Source organism: Equus asinus, chromosome 2, assembly GCF_041296235.1.
Source record: "Equus asinus isolate D_3611 breed Donkey chromosome 2, EquAss-T2T_v2, whole genome shotgun sequence".
Lineage (NCBI taxonomy): Eukaryota > Metazoa > Chordata > Mammalia > Perissodactyla > Equidae > Equus > Equus asinus.
This window is the reverse complement of record NC_091791.1, coordinates 150,919,403-150,932,259: the sequence shown is the minus strand read 5'-3', so window position 1 is coordinate 150,932,259 and position 12,857 is coordinate 150,919,403. Positions and strand designations below refer to the sequence as shown.

The following is a 12,857-nucleotide window of genomic DNA, read 5'->3' as shown; positions in this document are numbered from 1 at the left end:
CTTCAAACCTTAGTGGATGGGGCCGCCTTGTGGCCTAGTGGTTAAGTTTGGTGCTTTCCACTTTGGTGGCCCAGGTTTGGTTCTCGGTTGCAAACATACACTACTCATGGGTGGCCATGCTGTGGTGGTGACCCACGTATGAAATAGAGGAAGATTGGCACAGATGTTAGCTCAGGGCAAATCTTCCTCAAGCAAATAAGAGGAAGATTGGCAGTGGATCTTAGCTCAGGGCCAATCTTTCTTGTCAAAAAAAAAAAAAAAAAAGAAACAAAACTTAGTCAAAAGAGATATTTGGTTGGGCTGCTTTCTCAGCATTCTTCAAACACCCTGTGTCAGAGCCAGTGTCTGCAGCTCCAGTACACCTGGTGTGAAGCTGTGGGGAATCTGCTCTCGCCCTCCTGCCTTTGTGTGAGATCTCACATTTGGTTTACCAAAGTGTGATTTGACTCGAGATGGTGGCAGGATTCAAAGCAGCCTGTGGTTCTGTAAAGGCACAGGTGGGGAGAAGGGGAGGGAAGATGGGACTGAAGAGGTGTTGCATGTGTGCCTGGAACCAGCACTGGGAAGCCCTCACCTGAGTTCTGTAAACCTGCACCAACCCTGTGGGGTGCAGAATGAAGGAACAGTTCCAGTCATCGTTTCTGTTTCTAAGAGAGGCCATTCTGGCTCATGAGAACTCTGGGTTGGCACAACCTGGAGTTTTTTTGAGGTTCTTACCCACCTAACTTCTTTCAAATAGTGTGATCCAGGTGAGCAAATCCTGAAAGGAGCTGAACAGAGGAGAAGAGGAAGAGACTAGCTCTTTCTTCCCTCCCAGAATACTCTGTGCATAACTCTTTTCTCCCAAGTCTTGGATGGCCCGAGAGGAAGTTTCTCTTCCAGCTGCCATAAGATCTTAGGCCTTCAGGAGAATACTAGCCTCTCTGAAACATGTGAACAGTCCTGTAGCGTACGAGCCAAGGGGATGGAACTTTGTGTTGTTCACTGTTGCCTCCTCAGCACCTAGAACAGGACCTGGCCAACCCTGGGACCTCATTGAATATTTACTGAGTGAATGAACAAATGAGTATATGAATAAACAATTCAGCTCCAACTTTCCCTGGACTTGACCTTCATCTCTGGCCCTTAACTGAACAGTGTCCACCTCAACCCCTGGTTCCAGTGTACACTTAGTTGCTGTGTCGCTGACAGAAAATAAGGAGGAGGCAGTGGATTGGTCCACACCTCACCCTGCCAGTAAATAGTGACAGAGAAAGCCAATAAGTTCTCTTCTGAGGGTTTCAGTTTTTGTCTAGGTTAAAAAAAGGTAGCTGGAGCAATGCTTTGGTGTTGGTTGTTTCTATTCTTTCCTTTTTCCCAGACAGGGAAGCGATCCAAGGCCAATATCATTTTCAACACTTCTCTGGGAACAATTTTTGGGGTTAAGAAGTATGCAGATGCCCTGAAGGAGATCATCCAGGAGAGGAACCTCGCCGTTAACTACAAGCAAAACCTCATTGAAGTCCGAGCCGATAAACAAGAGGCTGTTTTTGAGAATCTGGACAAACCTGGAGAGACCCAAGTGATTTCAGTGAGTGGCCAGGTTAAGCGGTCAGCTGAACAATGCCATCGACGCAGGCGACACCATGGCTCCCACCTTCCTGTCTGCCATCATCATGTGCTGCAGGAGGCTGGTAACAATGAGCATCTTAGGGCAGTGATGGGGGGGAAGGTGGACCAAAATGGGTGGAGAAGAGAGAGAGGTAAGAGGCTGTGTCCATGGGAGGTGAGGAGGGTTTATCTAGGGGTATTTAGGGAATTTTTATCCTATTTTGTGTCTCTACTTTTCTTGGCATTGAGTCACTTGAAGCAGACAAAAAATATTTCACAACTTCATGATTACCCAGCGTTCAGGAAGCGCTTCCTTAAATGCAGGATTTGGTGACTGTCTCACCTTACGTGAGAAATAGCCCTGCTGTGGGTAGTTCAAGAATGACAGGGGTGTCTTCTACCTGTGGAAGAGGCTGTCTTTAAACATCTTTCACCTGAGCCTAAAAGGAAGCACTTAAAATCCTTGAAGATCTGGTGGAGACACACCCTACGTGGAAAGAGCTAGCCTTTGTGTATGGGCTTGGCCTCTATGTCTGTTTCTTCTGGGAAGTGGGAATAGTACTTTTGTAGAGGTGTATGAGGATTAAGAACAAGCTGTAAAGGCATCTGGAGATGCACACATGGAAGAGTCATTTGTTTATGTCATTCTGGAAAGATGTTAGCAATGAGAAAACTGCACAGTCACATTTTATTCATTTAGCATTTTTTAGAAGGATGAAGGATTCCATAAAAAGAAATTTTGAGGTGAGCCAAAGATTAATCTTCCAAATATTAAAACTTCACATTTTAAGCTTTTTAGTGCAAGCTCTTTCTAAAATGTATTACATACATCGTTCCTTTCTTAAATGGTGTGTATTAATTATCATTTAAAATGTCTCTGATGACTCAAAGTCATAATTTTTTAAAACTTTTATTTGGAAGTAATCTCAAACTTAGAGAAAGTTGCAAAAATAAAAATAGTGCAAAGAAAACTGTATGTAACCTTTGCTTAGATTCACTTATTACAGAGTTTTATCCCATTTGCTTTATCATTTGATCTCTTTCTCTTTCTCTTTGTGTATGTAATATAATATAATATAATATAATATAATATAATATAATATAATATAATATAATTTAATATAATTTTGCCAAAGCTTTACAGATAAGTTATGTCCATCATACATCATGGTCTTTTATCCTGAAAAACTTCAATAAATTTCCTAAGAGTTATGGATATTCTCTTACATAACCACAGCATAGGTAATTCAGTAAATTTAGCATGGATACAATATTTTAATCTACCATTTGTACTCCAGTTTTGTTGGTTGACTCAATAGCATTTATAGCACAGTCATGTGCCACATAATGATGTTTTAGTTAGTGACAGACTGTATATACGACGGTGGTCCCTAAGATTAGCCTAGGTGTGTAGCAGGCTGTACCATCTAGATTTGTGTAAGTGCACTCTGTGGTGTTCGCACAGTGACAGAATCGCCTAACGATGCGTTTCTCAGAATGTATCCCTGGCGGTAAGTGACGCACGACTGTATTTCCCCCTCCAGGACAAGACCCAGTCTACATACAGTCGGGTGTTGGATTTAATTGATGTCTCTCTGTAGCCTCCTTTAATCTGGAACATCCCCACAGCCTTTCTTTGTCTTCTATGACGCTGACATTTTGGAATAATACAGCCCCCGTCCCACCGCTTTTATCTTTTCATTGAATGTTCCTCATTTTGGGTTCGTCTATGTTTTCTTATGACTAGTTTCAGGCTATGCTTTTTAGACTGAAATACTGCATAAGTGACGTTGTGTCTTTCTTGGGTACCACATTTGAAAGCACACTATGTTCATCTGCCCCTCATTGATTATGTTCATTTTGATCACCTGTCAAGATATGGTCTAGTTTCTCCACTGTATAATTATTATTCTTTTTCTCCCTTGTTACTAATAAGAAGTCTGTGGGGAGACACTGTTGACCATGCAAACACCCTACTCCCTACTCATTAAAGTTTCCCACTAGATTTAGCATCCATTGATGATTTTTGCCTAAACCAGTCTTTACTGTGGTGGTTGCAAAATGAAGATTTTCCAATCCGGCATTCCTTCTGCCTTTACTGGTAGGCTTCTTGGCATTCTGTTAGCAAAAGCCCTCCCTTCTCTCTTAATTAATTAATTATTGGTATGAACTCATGAATTCCTTTTTTCCCCTCAATGGTTTATAATTCATTACCATCCTTAATTATTTTGGTGCTGTAACTGTCCCAGATTTGGTCTTTTATGAGCAAAGTGTATGAGCTTGAGTGCATGAGCTTAATTTTGTTATTTAGTCTTTTTTACTTCGGTTCCTGCTGTGCTGTGGATAGCTGAGGTTGCAGACAGGGACTGAGATAAATAAATGATTATTGTTTTCCTAAAGGGTTATAAGGAAAGAATATATTTGTGCCTCCTTGGAATTATAAGATTTCAGATGAGATTTTCTTTCTGGACCCAATTTCACTCTTAAAATATGAATTTCAAAAAATCTATGAAAAGGCTTAAAAGCAGTAGGTCTCAGCCCTGGCTGCACATTGGAATCACCTGAGGAGCTTTAATTATGCTGATACTTGGGTCTAACCCCCAGAAATTCTGATTAATTAGACTGGGATGTGGACTGAGAATTGAGAGTTTCAAAAGTTCCGCTATTGATTCTCATGTACAACCAGGATTGAGAATCACCACTGTAAAAGAATTAAATGCACCCGGTGATCACTTGTAGACAGCTTGTGAACGGCTCCAAATCTCCTAGATTTGTAAAAATCTAGGCCTGTTTTATATCGTGGAGTCCTAGAACGAGAAGGGATTCTGGAGATTATCTGGTAGAATGCCTTTCTTTATAGACAAGCAAGTACAAGATGAAGTCATTTGTCCGAGTAATAGCATTCTATTTTTCATTGTAAATGAACCTGTTCCTTCAACCAGAGCTTCTAAGACTGTCATCTACAGGTTCCATGTGTCAGAATCACTACAGGATTTTGTTAAAGTGCAGATTCCTGTACTGTACCCAGACCTGCTGGATTGGCAGCTCGGGGGGGTGGGGCCCAGCAGCCTGCATTTTCCACAAGTCTTCCAAATGCTGCTTATAAACATTAAAGTTTGAAAACCACTACTCTGAATAGATTATTTACGTTAATGAAGGAAAACCGTTATTTATCTTATACAGTTTATGGAAAGAATGGATAAAGAACAACATACAACTAAATGCTCAATGTTAATTTTCAATAAATCTATAAAGCAGACTCTAGTATTTCTCTTGTGTAGAATATTAGCTCAAGTAAAACTTCATGTCTCCACGATGATGATGTGGAAATATTTAACTTTCCTTCTAGAAAAGATCTATGGAACTCATGTGTACTTGTGTAACTCAAGCCAATTAACTCAGATAGAGATGACTCTAACAAGATTTAGCTCTCAACTAAAAAAGTGGTTCTAGTTAACTGCAGAATTACAGACATGGCCTTAATAATTTAGCGGATGATGGTTGTTGACCAGTCCATCCATTATTTTGCAGACATGTGCTCAGTCTCCATGTTCGTTAACAGACCCAGCTTCAGGGACCCATGCCCGTAAATATTACCTTGCAGAGGAGCACTGACCATTTGCAGCACATTTTCTACCTGAAGGTTAATTAAGCTTATAATTATCTGAGAGTGGGAATAAATAGAGGTCACTTCCTAACTCCCCCTGCCATCAATGATTGCCAAGCCCTGATGAAGGCATGGACCTCGTTATGGAAACCAGGGGCTATTGACTATCACAAGGTTGGGATTATCTTAAGATGCTAAAGTTTTCACCATAATGAAATGTTCTGTGCACGTTTAAATCAATTTGAAATTGTTATATGGAGTTTATTAAAACTAAATAAAAAGAATAAAAATGCAAAAATATTACATAAACAAAAAAGAATATTTCATAAACAAAAAAGTTAAATGAGCCATCAAAATCAATCAGGATGGGTCAGTGCACTATTGCCAAGGGTAACCTTGGTATAGATATTTGGGAAAAAATCCACTCTGCCCACTACACTGTTCAGTAAACCAGTATTCAATCAGACCCCTCTCTCCTTCTCCAAAGTGCTAGCCAATATTCTCACCACCCTTTATTCCATCTTAAATTGGTGTTTCGATGGTTTTCCTTATGTGTTTTGAGAGTTGACCCTATTTTGGAATGATGCTCATTTACCAGCTCCTAACGTGGCCTTTCCAAATTTCAGGGACTCTGAGCACCTCTTTGCAGAATAAAACTGAAGTACCCGACTTCACGAGGCGACAGCTGAGAGTCAGGGAGAGAGCGGCTGAGTTACAGCACCCCCTTTGTTTTAGTAATAGTAGAACATCGATGGATTCTTTCAGAATGTTAGTGAGGTATTTTGGATTACCAGTATTTCAGATTCCCCCATGCTTACTGCCAAAGGGATCACATGGAGACCATGTCAACCGAGAGAATGGTTGTTTTGTCACCACACTGCATGGGAGCACGTAAGATCTTGGAGAGAGTGCGGATCAGTATCAGCACTAATTGTATAGTGCTCTGTGCAGCCATAGTACAGCGTAAGGGAGATGGCAGGAGAGCTTGTGGGGCTGTAGAAATATGGAAAAAAAACACAAATTTGGAAGTTCTTCTCTTTTTTAGTATGAAATGCTTCATGTTACACCACCCATGAGCTCACCAGATGTCCTCAAGACGAGTCCTGTGGCTGATGCTGCTGGCTGGGTGGATGTAGATAAAGAAACTCTGCAGCACAGGAGATACCCAAATGTGTTTGGGATTGGGGACTGCACCAATCTTCCGACATCAAAGACAGCTGCTGCAGTAGGTAAGATGACAGCTATGTTTCTTTCCCATTCAAGGTTATGTCACCCTAAGTCACCATCATAACCAAAACAAAAGTTTGGCACAAACAGCATTGCATTAATAATGAGGACACTTCTGTGGCCTAAAAATGACTTTGACCCCCCGACACAGATGCAAGTTGTCAATGAACCTAGTGTTGTGTGAAGAAGAAAGTATCTGTTGAGTGCTTTGCACCAGAATACATGACCTCATCTGCCTTTTCTAGGTCAGAGAGGCTGTTTACAGGGGAGGAGGCATTAGACAGAGGGTACCACTTTTCCAGCTCTCTGGAATTCTGTTACTTCTCATACTGCCGCGCTTGCATCTCTGGCCTTCTTTGCCCTTTACACCAGACAAGTTGGCAATTTTTCTTCTGCTTGAAACATCGCAGAGCTGGGGAAGCATTTGTTTCCCCAGAAAACACATGCAAGTCAATGAAAGCTTGCAGACCAGAAAATTGTTCTGTTAGGACAAATACAGTGGAGCGTGCCCTGATTGGTTTAAGGCCTCAGCCTGGAAAACTAAATTCTTCACTTCGATGTTCTGCACCAGCAGTGATGGGGAGAACTGCCTTTTAGATTCTGGCCTCGATAGATAGGAACTGTCTTCTCTAGCTGCTATAAAACATAGACCTCCCTGCTGATGGGAGTGGTGGTGTTTTGTGTGAATTAAACACCTGCAGAACATGTGTTACTTTCACTGACTATGTCAACCCGAGAAAGACTTTCTAGGAAATCCACTGAACATCTTTCTCATTATTAGTGGTAATTATCCCTAAGCTTTTAATCTCGAAAATGTCAAACCTATGAAAAATTTGAAAGAAAGTACAATCAATACCCATATACCCTCCACATATTAACCAGTTATTAATATTTTGTGACATTTGCTTTATCACTCTATGTACGTTTTCTTGCTGAGTCATTTGAAAGTAAGTTTTGACATTGTGATACTTTACCCTCAAATACTTCAACCTGCATCTCCTAAGAAAAAGGACTTTCTCCTCTCTGTCCACAACACCATTATCATGCCCAAGAAATTGAACATTGTATTATAAAATCATCTCATATACAATCCAGTTCAAATTTCTCCAGTTTTCCTAAAAATATCCTTTTATCTCCCTTCTGCTCCCTACACTCCCCTTAAATCCATGAGCTGGTCAAGGGCCACACACTGTATTGGATGTTGTGTTTCTTTGGTTTCCTTTAATCTAGAACAGACCTTCTGACATTTGTTACTTTATTTTCATAACATTGGAATTTTTGAAGAGTCCAGGCCAGTTATGTTGTAGAATATTTCACAATTTAGAATCATCTAGTTGTTTCCTTAAGATTAGGTTCAGGTCATATGTGCCCCGTGGTTCTCTCCACTGTACAAATGTCTTTTCTCTTTGTGATTTATGGGTAGCCGGTGGGGTGACCCTTTGAATTTACATTTCTCTTAATGTGAGTCTGCTGATTTTATGTGTGGAAAATATATAATTCCTGTGATGTGCGTGAGGCCCAGATTACCCAGCTTTTGGCCTACTTCAAATAAACATACATTTAGTTCAATGTTCCAAATGGATAATATTAAATATGGTAACAAAAAGTTATGGGTGAAAAGTCTTGCTCCCAGCCTGCCTTCCGTCTGCTCAGCTCCTACATTCCCCCTGACCATGTGGAGAGTGTCTTTGTTGTTTTTACATGTTTTTTTTTTTTTTTTACAATTTGTATTCTGTTATATGGTTGCTCCAGAATTTATTAAGAAGTCCACACTTAATTTATATTTGTGCTGTTTCCAACTCATTTTTATTTCCAACAGTCCTGCAGTGAATGCTCTTCCTTGTATGTCATTTCACAGGTGTGAAAGTCTCTTTGCTCTTCTCTGTAGTGTCTACAGAACAATAGTCCTGGCTCTCCCCAAGCCAAGTGGATCTGCATTTCTCACTAGGTTCTTCTCCCCAAGTCCCCCGAGTATCCCAAGGCCATGCTTGCATTTGTTCCACAAATCCATCCTTACTTGCCACCAGCCAGGTGTCTTACCTCAATCCGGACCACTATGCTTTTGTGAGCCAGACCGCATCTTACCACACTGAATCAGACTTTTCTGCAGCTCATGCCTCTTCCTCTGCTTTTCCCTGCCCTGAGATTCTGCCTTCATTCCCCACAGCACAGCCAAGACCAGGATGTGGCATTTAACAAAAGTTGACGAAGGCTTGGGCATAACAGAAGGGGATTAAAACAGAAACAAAACCAACTCACATACGCCTCCACACACGCACGCCTTCAGCCGGGGCAGTGTGAGTGCCTAACCTCTTGGAAGCAGGTGGCACCCACTGGCCAACTTCTCTCCTTTTCTGTGGGCCTTGATGCCCTGCTGCAGTGGCCCCTGGGGTCTTCTGAGTCCAGATTCCAAACTCTTTATGGTCCTCAAAGAGGAACAAAGTTTTCCAAAAGGAAAATATGATCATTAGGGCATATTACCTGGGCCACAGTGAAGACAACTAGTTATATTTTTAAACAGAGTTATTTACTCCTCAGTTTTTGAACTCCCTCATTCCAAAAAAAAAAATTCATTTCTCTTTTGATTTGGGTGTGAGAAAACCACAGCCTGCTGGGCAGATGCACCTGCTGCCTGCTTTTGTACAGCTGGCTGAGGACGTTTTCTACCAATGAACATTTATAATCGATTTGATGGTAGGAAACAATAACTCCTTTTCTTATCCTAAGAAAAAGAAGTCCATTCTTCTCATTAGTAGACCTGTATTACAAAAATTATTATATTTTGAATTTTTGTTAATATAATTTTTTATTTTCTCTCTTGTTACATAATATCTTTGATTTTTGCCTCTCGGCCTGCAAGGTCTAAATTTTTCTTTACAGAAAAACATTTGCTGACCTCTGATTTCAGGGATTGCAAAATAACCACTTTACTGATCATTTTACAGTATAAAGGTAACCTATTTTTCCTCAAAAGTAAATCCAGTCTTCCACCTCTGGAGACACAAACTGCTTGTATTTGTAAAAGGGCAGGTTTAAGTATTCAAAATTGAGCACAGCCTAGGATTAGATGATATTAAGGAATTATTGTAGTATTTTGCATGTAAAAATGCTATAGTGTTTGTGTCTAAAAAATTCCTCATCTGTTAGAGATATACGCAGACATATTTATGGGTGAATTGTTATGATTTGCTCTAAAAATACTCTAAGAAAAAAGAAAACTCATGTATGATGGGATAGATGAAACAAGAACTGCAGAGTTTGAAAATTTTCATAAGGAAAAAGGCAGTCTCCCACTCTTGCCATCAAAGACTAAAAACATCCATCTGTCTGTCTGTCTATATCTGGTCCAGCCTCAGCCAGAGCAGTCCAGTAGAGAGGAAAGCTCAGTGTGTTGCCTAATTGGATATACCTGGGGCTACCAAGCTAGGCTGTCTGAATAGGGACACAGGGGCATCCCAGATGGCTAGGGCATGCTGGGCACACAGTCCAAGCTGACACCATCGACCCCTAGGAGGAGGCAGGGTAGGGTTGGGGAGGACCACCCTTCTAGTCCCCTCGTTCAAAATTGCCAGAGGGAGCTGGCTTTTCAGTTTCAAACTTAAGGAGACATCTGTGAGGGCCTTTGGTGTACTGAAGAACCCCTTCGGGCAGCCAGAACTTTGAGTGGTAAGAAGGGTCGTGGTCTAGTTAAATCTAAAGGGATGGGGAATGGAGCTTTCTTAACTGGTTCCTGTGAAAGTTATTTGCAAATTAGTTTTCATGGAAAATCTGGATGCTTATATTTTTCTGACTTTTACATTTCTCTTATAGCTGCCCAGTCAGGAATACTTGACAGAACAATTTCTCTGATTATGAAGAATCAAACCCCAAGGAAGAAGGTTTGTGTGCCTTGGAAGAATCACTGTCCTAATTATTGTCTTCCATTCTGCATGGAAACAGGGTTTTGCCACTTTCTTAGTTTCTGTACTACAGGCAGTGATTTTTGCCATTAGTATATTTTTTGTTATATAATTTCCATTTTTCATTGTACAAAATATTAGAATATACAAAAAGAAAAAACTTGCAACTTCTCAGAGTAAATAATAAGTTCTAAAGTGTCTATATGATACTATGAAAAAAGCCACTTTCTAACTCAGTCCCATTACAATTTTAGTATGATGGCTACACATCGTGTCCCCTCGTGACTGGCTACAACCGTGTGATTCTTGCTGAGTTTGATTACAACGGTCAGCCACTGGAAACCTTTCCCTTTGACCAGAGCAAAGAGCGACTTACCATGTACTTCATGAAGGCCGACATGATGCCATTCCTGTACTGGAACATGATGCTAAGGTAAGTGCATCGCCTGGGGTAGAGGATGCCTTTTAGCATATTGCACCCACTTGTGCAGGGTGGTTGTTTTGAGGGCGCCTTCCAGCTTTGGGAGAAACCATGACCCAAAGCAGGACTGACAAACGGGATCCACCTTGCTGTCCCATTTCTCACGGATTAGTAAGGGCAGCCTGCGAAGGATTCTGAAGCCTCAGCCAGACTTGGTGGGAAGAGGCTGCCTGGGTGAGGGAAGGGCTGTGGCACATCTACCACCCACAGGGGACGCGGCCTCTTCTCTACATTATTGGCAGTGACCATGCCTTTTGTCTTCAATGTTCTGGCTCTCTCTAGCTACTGGATAAATAATAATAATCATCATAGTAAATCACTTTCACATGTCACATACTTTTTCATCTGCTACCTTACTTTTGTTTTTATTATAAGAAAAATAAAACAGTGATTAAAAGCATAAGCTTTGCAGTCAGACCTGTGTTTGACTCATGTGTCTGCCATTTACTAGCTGTGTGTTCTAGGGCAAGTTGCTTAAACTCTCTGTGCTTAGGTTTATTATCTATAAAATGAAAGTTACATTGCCTACCTCACAGGATGGGGATTAATGAGATAACACATAAAACACAGCTACATAGTAGGCATTCAATAAACAAATAGAGTAATAAAAATTAATAATTCCTCTTCTTTGTTCCAAAAAATAAAGCTCTCATTTGACTTCTCCAAACCCCTGTGAGATAGGTAATTCATGATATCTACACTACTGGTTTTCAACCAGGGTGATTTTGCCCCCCAGGGGGCATTTGGCAATATCTGGAGACATATTTGGTTGTCACGCTGGAGGGGATGCTACTAGCTCCTAGTGAGCAGAGGCTAGGGATGCTGCTAAACATCCTATAAGGCAAGGACAGTCCCTACAACAAAAATATCTAGTCCAAATTGTCAGTAGAGCTGAGGTTGAGAAACCCTGACATATACTTAACTTCTGAGCAAATGAGCGTAGAGAAGATTGCAGTTTGCATGTATTAGAGGCTTCATACAGGTTTTTGAACTGAGTCAGCTTATCCAGGCTCACATATCAAGTCAGTGTCAAAGCCAGGACCCAAAGCAGGATGTCCCTTCCTTGTCACGGGATCTTTCTACCTCACTAAAGAAATCTTGCTTTATGTGCTAATAATCATGCTCTGTGAGCAGTCTGCCTTCCCTTTCAACATCTTGCTGGCTGAAGTCACCCCCACCTTTTCTGAGGCAAATCTCTTTTCCATGTCATTTCTTGCAGGGGTTACTGGGGAGGACCAGCCTTCCTGCGGAAGTTGTTCCATCTGGGTATGAGTTAAGCATGGTTCAACGCTTGCTCTCCTTGGATGGCGTCTGGATAAAAATCACAGTCACTGATTGACCAGGAGCAGCATTAAGAACTCAAAACCTAACCCATGAAGAGTTTACTGCTGGATCATGGTGACCAAATGCCTCCCTTTTCAGTACCTGGATAGCCACCCTGCGGGTTGCCCAGGATGAGCTCGGTTCTTCAGAAATATCCAAATGAAAGGATGGACTTCTATTTTTTAAATAAAAACTTGTCATTGATTGAGAGTCTATGAGAAAACTTTATCTTGACTAGTGGAATGAAAAGTTACAGCACTTGGGGGGGAAAAGATGGTGGCAGTGGGATAGTGTGCCTATTACCTCCTATAAGTATTCAAGTGATAGCCAGCATAATTTCACCAGAGCCTGCTTGGATTCACAGAAAACAAGAGTCATTCCAGGGAGAATATTATTTCAAACAGTGTGTGAGAGCCCTGAGCACACACTGCTTAGAGCTCCTGCTGGGGAGGTACCACAGACTGAGATCCCGCTGCTGGCCCTCTGCTCCACCACTGTGTTTGTGCTGAGCTCGTGCTTTCTCCAATCAGTGATGACGCAGTGGGGTGCTAGTGCTGGCCCACTCCTGTAGGATGTGGGACTCCTCTATCCAGCGACTGGCTCCAGGATTCCCCATCAGCCTGGCTGAAACTCTCTTAGAACTCCGTCACCTCTGAGGTTCTCTTTCCCCAAGCCTCCCTTCTCCCAGCTCCTCCCTCCTCCCCCCCTCCTCCTTTCCCAGGTGTCTCAC

General features: G+C 41.5%; 1 protein-coding gene across 9 annotated transcripts in view; it reads left to right on the top strand.

Moving 5' to 3' along the window:
* SQOR (sulfide quinone oxidoreductase) overlaps nt 1-12,331 on the top strand; it is a 44,699-nt gene extending 32,368 nt beyond the window's left edge. For 5 of the 9 annotated variants that reach the window (XM_070504486.1, XM_044764953.2, XM_070504485.1 and 2 more), the window contains exons 6-10: nt 1,361-1,669; nt 6,243-6,426; nt 10,235-10,302; nt 10,578-10,756; nt 12,024-12,331. In XM_070504486.1, coding sequence (XP_070360587.1) covers nt 1,361-1,669; nt 6,243-6,426; nt 10,235-10,302; nt 10,578-10,756; nt 12,024-12,081 — 798 coding nt within the window. In that variant the 3' untranslated portion in view covers nt 12,082-12,331. The remainder of the gene's footprint in view (nt 1-1,360; nt 1,670-6,242; nt 6,427-10,234; nt 10,303-10,577; nt 10,757-12,023) is intronic. The other 4 variants (XM_070504488.1, XM_014847023.3, XM_070504489.1 and 1 more) reach the window with 1 other exon arrangement.
* Nucleotides 12,332-12,857: the final 526 nt, after the last annotated feature.